Source organism: Papilio machaon, chromosome 7 (genome assembly GCF_912999745.1).
Source record: "Papilio machaon chromosome 7, ilPapMach1.1, whole genome shotgun sequence".
NCBI lineage: Eukaryota > Metazoa > Arthropoda > Insecta > Lepidoptera > Papilionidae > Papilio > Papilio machaon.
Window position 1 is genome coordinate 7314411 of NC_059992.1, and position 14971 is coordinate 7329381.

Consider the following 14971-nt stretch of genomic DNA (forward strand, 5'->3'; position numbering starts at 1 on the left):
GATTTAAATCGATCGAACATTTCATCGGATGATCGATCACACGGACTCGATGTTTCATTGATAATCATACAGACGGTTCGGGACGATTTTTATATGTATTATCCTCATTAATAGTGATGGAAGACTTTAATATATCCAAGGATTAAAATATCATACATGGACTCTGTTTTCTTTTTAATTTTTTAATCTACATTTTAATTTTATATTAATCGCTTATTAAGAACGTTATGTGCCAGTGATAATGGAGACTCTAGTCTTGATACCGCAAGAATTGAGTCTGGCTCTGAGGCCGGGGGGTGCTAGAGGAAGAGAGGCTTCTGTCAGCGTTTGGACTTCAACAGAACTCCAGCGAGGGTCTCTGCTGTACCCATTTCAGGGTACTATAAGGATCGACAAGCTACACGTTTATTCCTACGTTGCGGATCATGATGTAAGTAATATTTAGTTTTATATACATGTATTATAGGATAGAAAAAAATTCTTAACCCAATTTCCATAAAAAAGTATATTATCTTTACTTATTACAATTTAATAATAACGTTACCTCTTGTTATAAGAATAAACAATACATTTTACATATTTTTGACCTATTAATTAGAAAGATGCTGTTTATAAATCGTAAATTAAACTAGTAGCAAAGTTTTGATAACTTAGCTTAATTCAATTGTCATCAAAAATCTTAATTCAATTGAAAGACAGATTTAGTTCAATGCTACTAAAATCTTAATGTTATCATAGTTTTAGTAATATTATAAATTTGAAAGTTTAGGTGGATGGATGGATGTTTATTAGAAGGTATATCCCGAACAGATAAAGGGATCTCGCTGAAATTTGACATAGATGTAGAACATAGTCTGGAAGCATACATATGCTAATAGTTATATTTAATGCCGCTCGTTTGGAGTCGCAGGCGAATGCTTGTCTTTAATATTTATCATTGTGTATCAATTTCAATTTGTCTGAAAACATTAATCGTTATCATCATTTTGACATATAGATTAAGAAATCGCTCTCATAATTTGTTGGTTAAACCAATTATATTTTTTTTTTGTTTCATAAATTTTAATCTTTATTTAAAATGCAAATAATTATCATTTAAATTCAATAAAATAAAACGAATAGCTTTTTTATTTCGTTATAATTTTTTAAATAAATTAAGTTTAAATTGCAATGTTGCAATTTCGTCGTTTCGTGGCCATTAATTAAAATTACGTGCTAAGAAATAAGTTTAATTTAATAAAACATAACATTTAAGATAATTTATTTGCATTAATTTGTATTTTCATTTAATTTGAGTATCCTTTGTCTTCAACTTGAAATAAGATTTAAGATTTATTTTCTTCTATTACCAAGAACCGAAAGTAGAATTTAGACTTATCGATTACTAATTCTCTTACCACTTCTGAGAAACTTGTTAAAACGTATTATTATTACTACTCATTCTATTTTTATAAATATAAAAAAGATTTCGGAATTTCCATTCCTCTAACAGGACTCTTGGAGATTGATTGAAGAAGTCTTTTCTAATATTAATAGATGACATTAATTTAATACCATACTTATACTACGAGTAAATATTATAAACTAGCTTTTACCCGCGACTCCGTCCGCGCGGAATAAAAAATAGAAAACGGGGTAAAAATTATCCTATGTCCGTTTCCTGGTTCTAAGCTACCTGTCCACCAATTTTCAGTCAAATCGATTCAGCCGTTCTTGAGTTATAAATAGTGTAACTAACACGACTTTCTTTTAGATGCGAATGTTTGGATGGATGGGTGTTTGTTTGAATGTATCTCCATAACGGCTCAACGTATCTCGATGAAATTTTGTTTAAATTTAGAACATAGTCTAGAAGAACATATAGGCTACTTATAATGTTATTTTAATTCCGCGTGTATGGATTCGCGAGCGACAACAAGTAAAACAATAAATCTTAAATATTAAATGATCTAATATTTTTCGGTTGTTAATAAAGATGTCAACAAGGTAACTATAAAACGTCAAGAAATCATTTCTTCAATCATCTATTTTATTTATGATATTAGTAAATTATAATTTTGTTAGAAAGAAACATATTTGAAATGAAAATAACTGATGCAAAATTAGTCGATTAATTTTGATAGGTTTTTATAATTACTCGTAATATTTATTCGATTAGATAATATATCATTCACCTTTTTATAAATAAATAAAATACATACAAATAGTATGTAAATTATTATGATATAATTTAGCTTTGAGTTTTAACGGCTTTATTGAAATAAACAGAAAATAATTAATTAAAAAATCTAAATCCTCATTTGTTAATTGCATTCCTTTAAGATGTTGATCATAACCAATATAGAAAAAAAAATAAACCTAAGTAACTATTACTAAAAAAAAGGAATCTGTCCTACACGTTTCATGTGTCACACTACACTCCGCATATAAAAACAATTCGAATGACATCTCAATATCCTTATCCTCAAATATAAGTGGTCATAATGAGCAACTTACTTACCAATACCTATACATATAATATACGACCTATCAGTCGCTAAATTAAAATCCTAGTTACTAGTTCTCTTCCGACGGAAACTAAGAGTAACTCTATGGAAGTTTTAAGGAAAACACTCAGCAACATTGATACCTCTATACGTAATAGTGATAAAACGAATATATATCCCTTTAATAAGTTAGTATAAATTTTATACGAGTATTAGATGATTGCCTGATAAATTAAATAAAAAAATGCGATAACTGAGCTTTAGTCTTTAATCGATTGGTTGAAATATTTTTTTCCCATAATGAATCAGTAACAGTTTTGTAATATATCAATATATATAAAAGAAAGTCGTGTTAGTTACACTATTTATAACTCAAGATCGGTTGAACTGATTTAGCTGAAAATTGATGGGGAGGTAGCTTAGAACCAGGAAACGGACATAGGATAATTTTTACCCCGTTTTCTATTTTTTATTCCGCGCGGACGGAGTCGCGGGTAAAAGCTAGTTATGTATATATTGTTATATATTATTATGTAATAACATTGTGTTGAATACTTTTGGACGTAATGTTTCCATCGCATCGAGTTTATCATAGAACTTACACGAAGCTTATTTTTTTTTATCTTTTAACTTCCTCCATCGAATCGGTAGCAGCACGGAGAGGTAACAATCATGCGGTTAAAATTACTATAGAGTTTTTGTTTGATCGATCATAAAAAAAACCCTCATCTCGTTGGCGACCGATGTCAGACGTGAGGGAGAGAATATTACCTCTAACTGGACCCGATTGTGGTTTACAAAAGATTACCAAGTATTGAGTTTATAACAGTTTGTGGAGTAGTATTTTGTTTATTGTTTAAAGTATGCACAGAAGTGGAAGCTTTGCATTTATAATAACTTTATCTGAATACATACAAATAAGTTTATATCAACAATAGAAAAAAATAGATAGTGTTGTATCATATGGCATAAAAAGCTCAAAGTACGAAAAAGTTTGTACTGCAATGCTTAATTGTTTTGTAGTAGTATTGGAACGTTAAAAAAATTGTATAAGGAAAGTTTATAGGTTAAAGTTATATCAATCTATAAGTCTATCTAGGTTTTAGCTATTAGTTTAAAAATGAACGTTTTAAAGTGTACAATAAAACATTTGGCGTTTTCTATGTTGTTTAAAAAATAAAAAAATTAGCACCTACGGCGTTAGTTAACCGGAAGTGATCATATCGACGTTAACACAGGTGTAAGAACGCGGACTTTCTCTTTAATCAACAGGTTTAGGCAAGCGATGCCGGGTGCGGCGTGTTGTGTCAAAAGTACCAACATACACACGAACGCCTGTTAGGTAGTTATTAAAGGTCTTAGTTATTTAAAGTATTAATTAAAGAAATTATTACAACATGCGACAATAAAACACACATCATTTGTGCTAAGTTGTAAATAACATTTATTATCGAACTAGCCGTCGCCCGCGACTCCATCCGCGCGGAATTAAATAAGAAATTTTATTAGCCTATGTGTTTTTTCATACTGTGTGCTACATCTATGCCAAATTTCATCAAGATCCGTTGAGCCGTTCCGGAGGTACCTTGAAACAAACATTCATCTATCCATCCATCTTGAACATTCCCACTTATAATACTCGTATTAGTAAGAAGTAAGATAGTTGCAAAAATTTTAATGTTTTTATATAATAAAGTATAAGATCCTACGTATCCTATACGTTTTTGTGATATTGTACACCAATTCATCGTAGTATTTTGCACACACAAGCAACTTCGCTATTGATTGAAGTGTAAAGTAATGTAGTTGAAATGAAAGTTTTATAGATATACTAGCTATTACCCGCGACTTCGTCCGCGCGGAATAAAAAAAAATAGAAAACGGGGTAAAAATTATCCTATGTCCGTTTCCTGGTTCTAAGCTACCTGCCCACCAATTTTCAGTCAAATCGATTTTAAAAGTAGAAGTACGAAAACTATCAAACAAGACAAACAATCGTAACTAACATATTACCTGATTTTGTGTAGATAACCATGAGATAATATCATATTGTTTAATGTTTGAGGAATATTTGAGTTGGTAATACTGTATTAGTAATTAATTTCACTTCGTTAGTCGTTCATTGAGCTCGCCACTGAGAAACGTTGCAAGACAATAGAGCTAGAGGGAGAGTTTTTGAATCCGAATGTTATAAAAAGTAAAACGAGATTAGCCCTGTATTTCATTTAAGATTAGAACTAAAAAACTAACTTGAGATGTAACAACTGAAACTTTGAGTTATAGATTTTTCATATGACAAAATATTATGATGCATAGTCTCTTAAAATAACTCTTAACATAAAATATTAGCAATTAGTGCGGGTTATCATTTTTGAACCACATTGGGCAGTAAAACACCACAATTCCTTGAACAAAACTATTTTCATGACATTTTTCTTTGCTTCAAAAAAACAATAAAGCATTTAAAATAAACAAAATCGCTTCTACTCCTGGTTTGCACCATACAAAGTAGTAGCTTTTTGTGGCTTTCGAAGCACGCGCCGCTTCGTTCATTACTACCTCGGCTTTGTTCCATACAAGAACCTAATTACAATTGTTCGGAATATTTAGACAAGAGCCATTTATAAATGCGTTACGCCATCTCTATCAACGCTTTCAAAACTCTCAGAAATTTCAACTGTCCGTTGAATTGTTCGAATGTAAACTAATGTTATAACTTGTTTAGTTAACTGTTTTATTGTTATCAAATTAATCTTTTTTACATTATGAATGGACCATTTAAGGTTCATCATATTGTTAAAATTAATCATAATTAGTTTTTTGAATGGTAAATGTTGATATGATGTTATATTTTACTAAAGTTAAAGCCGTTATTTGTGTATTTGTGTATTCAAAAATAGTAAATAAAATCATAATCAGTTAATTTTAGGATAATTAAATGCGACTGTGAAACTTATCGCATTATTCACACGTTTTCTTCGTTTTTGTTTTGTAGAACAGAACAAAGGTGCAACGGTTATAATTTTATAAAACATTCTGATTTACGTAATTAAGAAGATCATAACTTAGTCAACTAAAACTAAATCTTTTGGTATTTAATTATTATCTGTTTCAACGCCGCTTATTGCAGATAATTTTCAACGAAGTATAAGTCTTGGGTACGGGATAAACTATACAATAAAGTTTCATACTGTACTGTACTGTACCTTTGGCGTACCTTACGCCCACACCTTAGATCAAGTTCACTAATCTTTCGTCCCACATGTGCCTATCAGGTAATTTATTGATTTTAAAAATCAATTTGCAAATTGTATTATCACTTATGTTTCAATTGGAATTCTATCAACTTAAAAATAAGGTCTATATTAGCTTCTACAAATACTGACTAATTAACATAACTGACCAAGAAGTAATTAGCGAGTCCTGTATTTAAGTGACTTACAGGGATAGTGGTTCTTTACACGTTTATAGCAATGTGGACATGTGGGTTCGATTCCCGCAGCGATAATTGTTATTGAGGAGGTATTTAATTGGCATTTTATGTCAAAACCTTTTCTTGTTGCAGGAAGAACAAATTAGTATTTATTGTAAAGTAACCGTCGTCTTCTTTGCATAATTAGACGATCAAAAAGTGATAAAATGTTTTATGCGATTTTGTACATCCAACTATGGACCTACCTTATTGTAAAATCCATATAAATTGTCAACCATATTTCTCTTACTATTGTTAAACTAACTATTGAACTGCTAAGAAAATTAATTTTAATATTGATTTTTTTTTATTTTTCAACTGTAAATTCAACGACTGGCTACTGATTATTTTTGTAAACACAAGCAGTCTATTTCATATACTTGGCAACATTGTCTCCAATAATATCACACAGACCGCAACGGCGTTGTTACTTTGCTGCATTCTTGCACTTCAGTAATATAATGTTTATAACAAACCTGGTGTGTCTACTAATGAATTGCTCGGGTTTTATAACTCATAAATACTACACTGTGAGCCCTGACTTCGCGCACTAATTACTCAAGTGCTAAAACAATTAAATTACTTGTATCGATACGCTTTCCAATTTATAAGTCAACAATTTTATTGTAGAACATAATATGAATTAGTTATTAAGTGATTGATCATGTTATAAACTCTTAGATACATGTTATATAGAGATTTTTATTTCCTTTTCATTCCTTCCCAGTTGTCTTTACCCTTTTTCTGTAAAATAATAGAAGCTAAATCATAATTACTTTGAGATTGTGAACTGTTGATGGATAGATATTGAGAATGTACTGCTATTTAAAAAAAAAACAAATGCATATTCACTAAGCTACTACCATTTTGTATCTTAATTTTATTCGAATGAAGTAAGTACTCAATTGGCATAGATTGGAATAAAACCTGTATAGTATTTAAAGCGGTTCAGCATATCATTAAGTGGTCCACAGTGAGAGGATATGCTATTTCATAGGCAGTGTCGGATCGTCGGCGAAAGCTGCACTTGCTATAGAGTATCGTTCACGTATGAACGCCCCCGCGCTCGACTTGACGCTTTCAAAGATAATCTTTGTAACGGATGATATGGGACGAATCATAGATTATTTTAACGTTTTTTTATTTAATTAAAATCTGCTCTAGTTTTGTAGTAGACGGTTTCTAGTTTTTTAAGTTAAGTCAAGTGAGTCACCAAACTGATAAAGAAGGATATTTTTGAAATTGTGAAATTAAAATCTTTTCTGACTAAATGTTTGGAAAAAAAAACAAAATAGTTGAGTGTGCATACTTCTTTATACAGCACCTGATAGTTTTTATTGCCTTTAGTTTGATTTTATCCAGTGTACAGTTAAAACAAATTATTTTTATGCGTGATTCATCAATTAGCCGTGTGTCAGTAATTACTGATCGTAGTTTATCATGCGTTTAATTATAATATGAATTTCTAATGAGAAACAGTAACGTACAGACGATATTTATATTAGTAATGGTCGCTTGAACTCACTTGTTAGTCTTTACACAACTAGGTTAGATTATATCGGCCTTTATATAAATACTGTTTCCCGCGACGCCGACCGCGCGGAATAAAAAAATCTTCTATGTGTTCTTTTATACTATGTTCCATATATGCTGTAACAAACATCCAAACTTTCGCATTAATACGAATTTAGTAAGAAGTATGATAAGGAGTAATTTAGGAGATTTTAGGAACTAATATTCCTTTAAATAGTTCTCAAAACTTATTCGTAGAATTTAAACTCACATACTAATTGAAGGAATATATAATTTTATAACCGAAAACAACTTTAAATGGTCATAATGAGTCGTTTTGCATTTTAATGGTCCATCAAAAGTAATATGAGGTAAAAATGAAATAAGTTACCACGTTAGAAGAGAGCTAAGCTCATTGTTCGTACACAAAAGCGAAAGTCCATTCATTCTGCTATGAGATAATTACATGTTTCACCGTTACCATTGCGTCACTTAGTTTTTCCACAATTGTGCGACAGGCCGTATGGAAAACATTGTTTTTATACGCATATTGTCTTTATTTGCCGGAAGTTTAATGCTCGATGAACCCTTTTTTGCACTTTCATTTTCATTCTTTTCACATATACAAGGCTTTGGATTATGTTAATATTAAAATTTATTCATACTTTATTTAATTTATGAAACAAATGACAAGTTTTGAATATTAAAATATGCAGAGATAGTTTTAAGAAGGCGGAATTTTGTTTTCTGTAGTCGCTTAAAAATTGTAGAATGTTTTATAACATAAGTAACAATGTTTACAAACTTTTTCTTTTGAGTCGTGCTAATGTCATCGTTTTGATACCTTGGTAAAAGTTGTATATAAACTGCCAACTCCTACCATACCGAAATACTATTGAGGAAACCCTTGCAAGTTGTTACTTACATCCGACTTATAAAATTCAGGTTTAAAAGTTTCATGTGATAGTATGCACAAATAAGTCAAAATTTGCATAATATCATCACAAGTAGTTATGTATTTATTAGTGATGCAACGGAAGTGTCTTACCGGAACCAGAAACGGAAACAGATGTCAAAAATAAATTTTAGCAGAAACGGAAACAGAAACGGAAGCGGAAACAGAAGTGTAAATATTAAAAAAAAAACATATTTACAAAATTTTTTTTGGTAAGAACAGTTTGTATTCGTTTTTAATTTATTAAGGCATTGGATATCGGTGTCCTTTAGCCTTCAATATATGTATTTTTACTCGTACTGTGCTGCAATAAGTTAAAATACGTTTTTTTTTTAATTTATTTTCAGGAAACAAAATTACACTATTTACAAATTAATGTTCGCCAAACCAGTCGTGTTGATAAACGACAAATATATTTCTTTATTAATACATTCACTGCTGACCACTCGGATCCGAGTGGGCTGAGCTATTAGTAGCGGCGCCTCCCCCTCGGATCCGAGCGAGGGGCCCGTTCACTTTATAGTAGCCAGTAAGCCGCCGGCGTTTGAAACAAGTCCATGTTGCTTTGTGTGGCCACTCTGGCAATATAGTCAACTAACGAAAAAGAGTATTAGTTTAATTCTTACAATGTTGTAGTGATTAGTACCACGTTCGTACGGAGGCAAACATACAAATATCTTGTATCACATGAAGCTAAGGCTGAACTTTATGTTATGTATGTATATTTTTTAAATATATGTATGTCCTGTATGTGTGTGTACGTGTGTGTGTATGCGTTTATTTTTATGTGTGTGTGTGTATACGTGTGTGTATGTGTGGGTGTGTATGAAATGTTACAAGATCTTGAACCGAGAAGATAAAAGCTGGTTTTGATTAGTATCCTTACATGTTTTACTCAATATTCTGGAATTTGATGAAAAACTTGACTTTGTCAAAATCTTGTAACATATTTGTACACAGAAATGCGATCGTGGAACAAATATCTACATACGAGTATTAGTGAACTAAACCATTGCCATCCCTAGTGCTCAAAATGATGATCCCTAGCGCTCAAAATGATGATCCCAAATGCGACAAGTGCCGAAAGGCCGCGCACGGACTGCGCGTCTCGCGCCGCGCATTTGGATCTCTCAGCCGTCGTAAAGTTCCGTTTTATCTCCGTTATAAAAGTTGCGGAAACAGAAGCAGAAACGGATGTTGAAAAGCATGCGGAACTTCCGCACTTGCGGAAACGGAAACAGACATCCGTTGCATCACTAGTATTTATGTGATTAGGGTGAGTGGATGGCGTTATACGAGATGTAGCCAGAAGCGGTGCAACTTGCGTTAACCGTTCATGTATAATTTGTAATAACATTAAAGTTAAATTATGGAGATTTTCATCAATACATATAAACCTATATTTAGATTGTGTACCTGTATTTAGATGTCCTTTTTTCCACTCTAAAACATTTGCAACCTCAGAAATTTTATTTATTATCTTATACAATAATTTTACAAATTATTATTTAATTGTTTATTTTATTGACATCAAGCAATTAAGTGATAGGTAAACAAGTGAGTCATGTACAGAATGATTTTCTCACTTTATACCGTCACTATTTATCCTGGTTTTCAATTGCAATGTCCTAGAGCGACTGCCGCTCGTTGCAGACGCCGCATTACCATTTTATGTTTATGAACCAATATTTTAGCTTATTTATTCAAGTGAACAGCTTTCAATGAGTTGCCTGACTCCACTCAATACGCAAATATAGCTATACTACGGGTTACTTATTATTTGTGCGTTCATTTAGAATCACGGACAAAGCTTTATAGCAATGATTTTCTTCTCTTTCATTCATCGTCTTTTAGTCTTCATTTAGTGCATTTTTTAAGAACTTCAGTTTCGTAAGGCCCTCCTTACACAAAGTAATAGATATCGTCGTAACCCGGCTTGTTCAGTCGCTAAGCGACTTATGCAAAACAATGTCATGGAAGTTCTCAAACAGCGCGTTGCAAAAATTTCTATTTGTCATGGCCAGTCGTCAGTCAACTGTTTTTTAAGTTCGTCGTGAGAAAAGTTGCAGCGATTTTTAAGATGGCGGAGCAACACTTCACGGAGATACACTTGACATGTAGTCGTTATACCTGTAATGACTGAGGCGACACGCTTCGACGATTCAAAGTTGTGTGTACGGAGCGCGCGTAACGCCATTCTCGCAACGCAACCATACTATATCAGTTTCGACGATTTACGTTGCTTTGTGTACGAAGGACCTAAGAGGCCATTCGCCTACCAGACGATTTCAATGTTGTTGTATAGATGTATTTAATAAATATGTTCTTAAAAGTACATTTACTTACAAGCTACGTTTAACTATATAATGATACTCGTGTGTACGAGTCTAGTATCATAAAACGGCTGTCTAACCATTTTATGACATTAAAAAACCACTCCAATTACAAAAAGGAAACAAAATGAATTCGAAAGTATTCATAGGAATTTAATTGATTGAAAACAGATGGTCCCTTGTTAGTCGCTTGAATCGATGTTTAATTGATATTTTGATAATGGACACAATACATCGATAGTCTCCGTAACGCTCAAATACAATGACCACCCCGCAGTGCTCAGCTTTCATAAAAGAATATAATCACCTATTGTTCGTAAACTCACAAAAATAGGCAATTAAAGATACCACAAAAAGCATAATATAACTATGCTGAGAGTTTTTTCGGTCTCTAATTAATAAAATAATCATATAAATTACATTATAATCCGACTGATTTACATATTCTTATTTTATGTCTTCATTAAATAGCAGTATACGAGTAATTTTTTTATGGAACAGCGTGGTATAATTTTGCAACAAAGTATTGTAATGAAGTGCGAATTAGGAAACAATAATTACGATTACAGTTATTTAGAAGCAAAATTGAAATATCAAGACTTAGTCTCTTCGCACTCAAGGCAACCTAAATGTCGGCGATGCACGATGTGTGTGCAGCTCTATGACATTGTATTAAGTCGCTTAGCGAGTAAAATCACCGGGTTTCGAAAATTTAGGTTACCTTATATACGAAGGACCTTAAATCCATTGTATATGATGTTATATTTAAATAGAAATTCTACCATTAAGTCTCATATAAATGTCCCGAGAGTGTAAACCCCAAAACACTGTAGTTTACATATTGGTTCGTTGTTTATATGCCTTTGAATATTAATAACTTAGTGAAACTGGATTCAATAAACATGGGAAGCCTCCGGTCTCCACCTCGTTACTTGTAAATTGGGTAACAGCTTCGTTGGCGCTGCGAGCGTTTTACACAAAGTTTCATTATCACTTATTTATTGCTGTTGAGTTGCGCCTGTTTTGTTCAGGCGTTATTAATTCAGATTGACTAGTAAATAAATAAATATAACGACTAAAGAATATGAGAAGTTTATTAGGACTATAGAAATTGTTAATTCTTCTAAACGGACAAAAAACACAGACACAAAACAAAACTAGTACATGTTATTAACTATGCCAGAAATAATATAGTAAATTTATTTTCAACGAAATACCTTAAAGAAAAAAACTTCTGTTTCTTGTACAAAGTTAATACTAGATTCCTATGACCAAAGTTTATTTAACCACCGGTCAATGCAACAGCTGAAAATCTAATTGGGGTAATGATGACGTCATATGTGGTATGAATATTATCCATACTACAGGTTAAAAAACTGCAATATTAATTATTATTATTATCTTTTAAGTGATTATTTTTAGCGTAATTGCAATTATTGAATATCGTCGTTTATTTATTAACACCAAATACTATCCGATCTATCCGACAGTTGTAGAGTTCAGTGGTCGGACCAGTTAGTTAGGGTTCCGTAGAGTTATGGTCCTTGTGTTATCGTTACTGCCACCTCAATAAAACATAATTATTTGTTACAAACCAATTTGCTGTTTGTTGCTTTAAATTGTTTGTGCTGTCAAATAAGAAATATAGTTGTTTGTAATTATATAAATAATTTTAGAACTATGACGAGAAAAACTGTTGTATTTGGATTGACAATTGAATTAAAAATTACAAAGAAGATCTATGAATCTAAAAAATGTATTGATTTAAGAACATCATAAAGATTATTTCTTATCAATTAAGTATTCTATTTTATGGCAAATTACATTAAATTTTGATTAATACAAAACTTTCGAACCTCGCCAAATAATTTGCCTGTTTTAACGTTTTTTCGGGCGTCACCGAGGGATGATTCATAATAGAGTATAATACAAAAAGTTGCCAAAAAAATTACGGGTATCCTCAAAATAGTCCGGAAACGCTCAATCCAACGCATCGTTAGCGGTGTAGTTAATAGCATTAAATAGACATTATGTTGCGGTGCAAATTTGAAAAGTAACCTTTTGAAAGAATAGCTAAAAAAGTGATACCAGAGGGTGATTTATTGTTGTTAATAAAAAACCGGAGATAATATCCGTTATGTGCAAAACATTTAAATATAGAAGGACTTAATTTGTGTAATTTTTTTTATATCAAAAGGTGGCTATCCGCCGAAATCGTCGAAATAGCGCGGCGACAGTTGCCCATAGACATCCGCAAATGCAGATGCGTTGCCTTCCATTAATTAACGGAGAGTTTAGTTGAGTGCAATAAAATATTAATAATAAATACAGTCGAATCTGGATAAGCGAGAATCAAGAGGCGATAGTTTTTTCGCTTATAAAGATTTTTTATTTATCCAGGTTCGACTGTCAATTTATATTGGCATATTGGCATCACCATTTTAATATCAACAGACCTCTACAATACTAAATCCCATATTCACTTTCATCAAAAATATATACAGAAAAAACTTCTAGATAGAGGAACATTAAATTATCAATTATGCTAATTTGAGAAAGACAGGACATCCGCTCTGCTCTATGACGACACAAATCTGGTTTTAGAGATATATGGAATCAAAGAATCGAGTGTGAGAAACATGTTTAATGGATTAAATACCTTTCTTTTTAAGAAGTTAATTTTAATATACTGCCTTTCTTTCGGCGTAAGCGTTTGATACTTAAAATTGTATACTGCAGATAATCGGTGGCTCAGGGGTTAAGCACTTGACTTGCAATCTGCAGATCCTGGGTTCGAATCCCATCATGTCCCAATTTGTTTTTCGATATTCGATTAACATATGTACATTTATCAGACGTTCGTACAGTGAAGGAAAACATCGTGATGCAATCCGCACAATATGTATGAATTCCCGGGAGAAAAACACGGCGACGCGGCTCGCCACCCGTCACGTTCCGTCTCCCGAAATGGCAAAAAGTGGATGCGGTGTTTCATTTGGCCACACCAAATGGAGGTCCGTGATCTCTGCCTACCCCTCTGGGTTACAGGCGTGAGTTGTGTGTGTATATAGCAGAAAATATTAATAAATATCATATGCTGTGCTAATGTACTTTTAACAAGCAAATGTTTAATAAATCTTACAGATTAATAGAAAGCATGTCAATGTAAGCAATTCTTAATAAATTACATCTCGGATACATAAATTTTAAATCTCTGAATAGGTCATAAAAAACCGAATCGCGTGAACAAGCCGATCACTCCATACTTTCATTATGATTTGATATATTATGTATCTAGTTATAAAATATGTTATGCACCTAAAGACATGTTACACACAAAAGTAATGATAATTAGATTTATGTCCATGCTATTGAAAATTGAAGCAAATTTATTCAAATATCTTGCGCTAATTGTGAAATGAGTGTTTATAGTTACAACGATTTGATAGTTGATGTGCGTCTATACATCACACGTATACCTCTACAATGATACGAATGAGAAAATAGTTCCAGCGATGTGTTTATAATCATCGCTGCGTTCTATTCATATTGAAAAAGCTAGCTGCATACAAATACCGCAATGGTTAGCGATCATTATAGAAACGTACGTGTGAGTTAAATAAATTGTTTTAATGTTAATACGATTTGTCGTGACCGGCGCTCGATGGGTAATGGGAAACGTTTGCGTGGTGATTTGTGTTTGAATATTAAGAGCATAGTTCAAGCGCTAACACCCGTGGATGTGAGGTCAAATGCATTAGCCACCTAGCGGGCCTGCCTACGTTAACTTATATTAATCAATGTTGCTTCTTTCGATCGTCAGTCAAGTTTTTGAGGTGCACTTTGATTGGAATGACTTATTTGATAGCCGTGAATATAAATACTTTTTTCATACTTAATGTAAAGTAATAGAAAAGCAAAAAACTATAATTTTTACTTCAAATAGTATATATTTTCAAAGGTAGTTATCAACTTTTGATTGTGTATGTTTTTTGTGACTCACAAGCCAATCTTTTAAGTAACAAACAAGCTTAGAAAGTTGTGTGCAGAGTAGCTTATGTCCAGCTTTTGAAAACAATAGCTCTTTCCGGAACGGTGACTCTGGCGTTTAAAGACACTGGTGGAAGCTGTCAAGCTTTAAGCTTTTAAATCCTATGAAATAAGCAAATATTTCTCTTATGCAAAACAGCATAACTCAAATAACGTAAATAAA

General features: G+C 32.3%; 1 protein-coding gene across 1 annotated transcript in view; it reads left to right on the forward strand.

Annotated features, from left to right (window-relative positions):
• LOC106719478 (zinc finger protein 177) overlaps positions 1–14971 on the forward strand; it is a 51920-nt gene continuing 36949 nt past the window's right edge. The window contains exon 1 of the mRNA XM_014513826.2: positions 1–430. Coding sequence (XP_014369312.1) covers positions 242–430 — 189 coding nt within the window. The 5' untranslated portion in view covers positions 1–241. The remainder of the gene's footprint in view (positions 431–14971) is intronic.